Below are 5,170 nucleotides of genomic sequence, written 5' to 3'. Positions count from 1 at the left end.
CATGCGCGCACCTACCCCTTCCCACACCTTTGGTGTCCACAGGCAGCCCCAGCGCCCCCCTGATGGTCCCGGCGGCTGTCCCCGCAGCCTCTCCCTCCTTCTAGCTTTGTCACACACCCTTTCCCGGGTTTTCTTGCCTCGGCCCTGGGAGGAGAAACCCAGCCCAGAGTGGGTGGAGAGGCTCAGCAGAGCTCAAACTCCAGATGTCCTGATTCCTGGCTCTGGGCTCTTTGCTCATCTGCAAAATGGGTGGTTCTGTGGGAGAGGCCCTGCGAGCTTTATGTGGCTGGGATGAGGACTAGCTGGGGATTTGGTGGTGGTGATGAGAAGCCTTGATGCTGGCCCGTGGCCTAGAAAGACTTCCTTTGTCCTTCTAGCTGGGGAGGTGGCTGGGCTGCCCCGGCCCTTCCCCACCCCCCACTGCAGCCTGGACCCCTACCTGCCGTGCCCGAGTAGTCGGCCACGGTGAGCGGGTATCCATCTTCCTCAGGGTCCACAGAGAAGAGCCCCACACCAAAGCTCCCATAGTGGGCATAGGCTGTGCCATTGTCAAAGTCCTCTAGGTCCACATGTAGCTCGTAGGCTGCCTGAGTGGTCAGAGCATGGATCCTCTTGAGCCCTGAAATACAGGAGAGAATGATGAGAGAAGTTGGGGGCTGAGGAAGTGACCTCCCTGTAAAGAACCAAGGGGAGATGAGAGCTAAGCTGGTGTGGCTGGTGACAGAAAGGAACAACCACCACCAAGGGTGTACTTTCAGCCCTGGGCTACTTCCTTCTTCCTGCAGAGCTGTGTTTGGCAGGAAACAGGACTGATGGTTTTTCATATTTTGTGTTTGCTTTAAATCAGGCTGTGCTTCCCAAATGTTTTAAGCTGAAGGCTGGTAGAAAGGCTGCAGGAGTCAAGAGGAGTCTGGAAAACCTTCTGGGTTAGGGGTGATGGTGCCTTTATCTTCTCTGACACTCTGGGCTCTGGCCATATGGGATCTGGTCCTCAAATGCACTCCCTGGCCTGACAGCCTTTGCACATGCTGTTCCCTCTGCCTGAGACACTTTTCCCAACTCTCGTCACCTGCTTTGATGTTCTTTAGTCACTCAGTTCTGTCCAACTCTTGGCAACCCCATGGACTGTAGCCCACTAGGCTGCTCTGTCTATGGGGTTTCCCAGGCAAGAATACTGGGGTGGGTTGCCATTTTCTTCTGCAGGAGATCTTCCTGACCCAAGGACAGAACCCACATCTCCTGCATTGGCAGGTGGATTCTTTACCACTGAGCCACCAAGGAAGCCCCGTCACCTGGTTATTTTCTGTTCATTTTCAGATCTCACTTCCTCAGGAAGACTGCCTGACTTCCTGTCGAGGTGGAGGACCTCTGCCAACCCAGGTGCCCCCTGTTGGTGTTTATCATTCTGGTCCCAGCTGCCTATTTCCATGTCGGGCTCCCCTACTCCACCAGTGTGGAAGCTCCATGCGATCAACATGACTGTCCCGCTCACTGTGGAACCCCAGCATCTGAGGTGGGCCAGCTCACAATAGGTGCTCAATAAATGCTGGCCTAGTGGACGAGAGGCAGAAGACCATGCCTGGCTCTGGACACCCCTCAGCATACCCTGTCCTACTTCCTCCCCCACCTCCACTGTCCCTCCCCTCTTGCGCTCTCCTGTGCCCACCCTAGGGTCTCATGCCAGGCCCTCCCCTTCCCCTTCCACCCCACTCCCGCCACTCACACTCAAGGTGCTTCCCTGCCAGTTTGATTACCTCTTGATTAAGAGGGCTTTTAATTAAACGCCTTACAAGTTATCGGCACCAAGTGACATTTCATCAGCCTGTCCCTCCTGCCTTCCTTTCCTGCGTGGGTCAGTGTGTGCATGCCTCCAGGGCGGGAGGGCTGTGTGGGCTCCTCCCCAACCAGCCCAGAGGGAAGACTCCGGTCCAGGTCCAGGGCAGAGAAAAAGGAACCATGACGAGAGCAAAAGCCGTCCAGACAGCCAGAACCTCCCTGCATCCACTGAGGACCCGGCTGCCAGAGCCCAGGGGCCTCGTCTCCCTGGGCTAGAGCCTCATAGCAGCTGCTGGCCCTCTCTGGGCCCCAGGCTGCACACCTGTGGAGTGAGGGCCAGAGGGCCTCCCAAGCTGCAAAGTGCAGACCATAGGCACCACTGACAGAAGCCCCCACCCCCCAGACAGCACTTACAAATGCCAGGCGCTGCTATGAGCGCTTCACGTGGATTAATGAAGCCGGGGGGATTCGAGTGAGTCCGATTTAATTAAAGGGTCCCTGTACAGCTCTTAGAACAGCGCCTGGCCCACTGCACACATGATCCAGGTGTTTGCCACTGCTGTCGTGATCCAGTAGATGGCTGCTAGTATTATCCATGTTGCATAGGTGAGAATGAGGCACCAAGAGGTGAAGTCACTGGCCCACGTCACACAGCTGCTAAGTGGCAGAGCTCAACCCAGGCAGGCTCGCCCAGACTCCATGAACTCATTTAGTTCTTGCCCAGGACAGATGATCTGATCCAGGTATAGGGCAAGAGGGAGCCCAGCCCCAGGGGATGCTGGAAGATTCCTTTCTCCACCCCCAAGTGGGCCCCATGGACCCCCATTTGGACAGCACTCTGCCGGGATAAGCAGAGTTCCACTCCTTAATGGGCCAGCCCAGTGCCTACGGGGGGGCCCGGGGCAGGTGTCCTGAAGGAGGGGCTGGGGTCTCCCTCCTCTCTACCCTTCCTCCCCTCAAGGCCCCCTTCCCCCTGCCTCCACCTCCCTCATCTTTACTCTCTGGGTTTCTCCAGTCCTTGTTGATCTGCCAAGATGCTCACAACCCCCCACTTCCCTGGGCCCCTTGGGTGACTGGAGTTCCATCCCCACCATCCATCAGAGTTCAGATCACAGCGCGTGAGGAGGAAGATGCAGAAACATACTTAGACCCCCATCGTCACCCCAGTGAACTCCCAGGTGGATTAAAGAGCTGAACCTACCATCGAAAACTGAAAAGGCATTTTAAAAATAGACATTTTTATGACACTGAGAGAGAAAAACAGGGCCTAAAACTCAGAAGATATGAAGGAAAAGACTAGCACAATCAACTACATAAAAAAAAAAAAGTTAAAACTCCTAGGAAATAAGCAATAATGTTACCAAAAATAGAGAGGCTGAATGACAAACGACTGGGAGTAACTATGTATCAGGGGTATCTGACAAAGAATCAATAACCTTAATATATAAAGAGCTCTCATAACTCAATAGGAAAAGAGAAAACACTGGATGAAAAGGTGGCAGGGGAATGTGGAAAAGCAGAGGCAGGGCACATCACAGGGCAGCTGAGGACTGGGCTCCCACCGACATTCTCATCGGGGCTCCCTGCCTGCCAGGAGCTGGCCAAGGCTCCACTCAGATGCTTTTCCTGCACTCAGTGGCTACTGACAGATTTCAGTTAAGATGCCAGGAGTGGCAGGGGCACCAGTGCTGCTCTGGGGGGGTGGGTGCTGACCCTCAAGGGGAGCGTGAGGGTTGTCCTGGCCTTCCAGCACCTGCATCGGCCACAGAGGCCTGAGCTGGGACAGAAACCAGGTCCCAGGGTGCCCGCAGCGGGACAAGCACACATCCTCGCGGGACCCACCCACAGCGAGCGCACCGCCCTGGGCTTCCTGCTCCTAGAGCACATTCCACTGGACGCTCAGGTCCCCTTTCCATGCAGAACCTGGGAGCTGACCTGGGCGTGAGGAGGTCATGGAGACCTGGCTGGCATCCATGTGAGGAGGGGGCTCATGCCTGACAGCGTGCATTGCACAGGGAGAGGGTGGGCCAGGCGTCAGGCAGGGGTCTCACCTAGCCAGTGCTCCCCCGTGAGCTTGCCGAAGCCATCACGGTATGCCTCCCAGCCTCGGAAGAAGTTCACGGAGCCGTCCTCCCGTCGCTGAAACACCTGAGAGCGGATGAGAATGGAGAGCTGGTCCCAGCCTTCCCAGGACCTCACATGCGTCCCCTGGCCCCCCACTGCACCTCACCTGCCCACTTGGGGAGCACAGGGGCTGAGCCTCAAGTCTCTCAACAGCTCTCGCTGGGACCTGGACCCGGGAGGCTCATGGTATTCCAAGGCGGGGGGACTGACCAAATGCCCCCAGGCCCTCAAATGCCCCCTCAAGGAGGAACTGGGGTGGACTGGGGTGCAGTGGAGAAAGCCAGACTTCTAGACCCACTCTGCTGCCTTGCTGTGTGACCCTGGACTGGTCCCATCCCTGCGGGGACCTCAGTTTACCCACTGGTCAAATAATAAGCGGGTGAACAAGGGTCTCTGTACCTTTTCCTGGGTCAAAACAACACTGAACAAAAGCCCATTCTTGAGTTATTAAAGCCCAATAACACACACACACACAGGGTGTCCCTGGTGGCTCAGATGACAAAGCATCTGCTTGCAATGCAGGAGACCTGGGTCCGATCCCTGGGTCGGGGAGATTCCCCAGAGGAGGGCACAGCAGCCCACTCCAGTATTCTTGCCCCGAGAATCCCATGGACAGAGGAGCCTGACGGGCTACAGTCTATGGGGTTGCAGAGTCGGACACGACTGAGCGACTGACACTTCACGTAACACACACAGAGACACACACCCGGGCTTGGCTGGGTCTCTCAATGCGCCCTTGCTGCATTCATGTACATCCCCACCAACTCTATTAAAAAGCCCCTGGTAGGGGATCGGCAGGGGGCCCTGGGAAAGCTGAGCCCCGGCCACCTCTCAGGGGAGCACCAGAAGTCCGCAGCCAGCCTCCGGGCCGCTTCTGTTCTTCATTTTAATAACATTCTTGATTTGGGAGTCCGGAATCCCATCGGTTAAATTGCTTTGAAATAAGTAGCACGCTGGTCCAGGCCAGAGCTGCCTTGAGTATTTACAGGATCCGCTGACAATCCTGTTCCCCAGCTCGCAGCCCCCCGCCCCCCTCCGCCCCCAAGCCTTTCTGTCTAACAAGCCTTTTTCTTGCTCATTTGCAGAGGCAGCACTCGCCCCCACCGCCTCCATCTGCGCCCGCGTCTGAGGTGTTAGAGGTTTGGCCGCGGCACAGAGCCACCCGATCCATTACTAAGCAGCCGGGCTTCAGCCGCCTGGAACCGCCCTGTGCGGCGTCTGCCCGCAACTGCAGGTCTGTCCGCAGGGCACCGTCCATCACCGCGGCTGC

The 5,170-nt window shown here is 56.8% G+C and overlaps 1 protein-coding gene across 1 annotated transcript in view; it reads right to left on the bottom strand.

Annotated features, from left to right (window-relative positions):
* Positions 1–5,170, bottom strand: part of FIBCD1 (fibrinogen C domain containing 1) — a 34,312-nt gene that overhangs the window by 3,171 nt on the left and 25,971 nt on the right. Inside the window, exons 9-10 of the mRNA XM_010856946.1 lie at positions 3,828–3,924; positions 440–619 (exon numbers count right to left, since the gene is read on the bottom strand). Coding sequence (XP_010855248.1) covers positions 440–619; positions 3,828–3,924 — 277 coding nt within the window. The remainder of the gene's footprint in view (positions 1–439; positions 620–3,827; positions 3,925–5,170) is intronic.

Source organism: Bison bison, unplaced genomic scaffold, assembly GCF_000754665.1.
Source record: "Bison bison bison isolate TAMUID 2011002044 unplaced genomic scaffold, Bison_UMD1.0 scf7180017864375, whole genome shotgun sequence".
Lineage (NCBI taxonomy): Eukaryota > Metazoa > Chordata > Mammalia > Artiodactyla > Bovidae > Bison > Bison bison.
The sequence above is the reverse complement of the archived record's forward strand: the minus strand, read 5'-3'. Positions and strand labels throughout refer to the sequence as shown.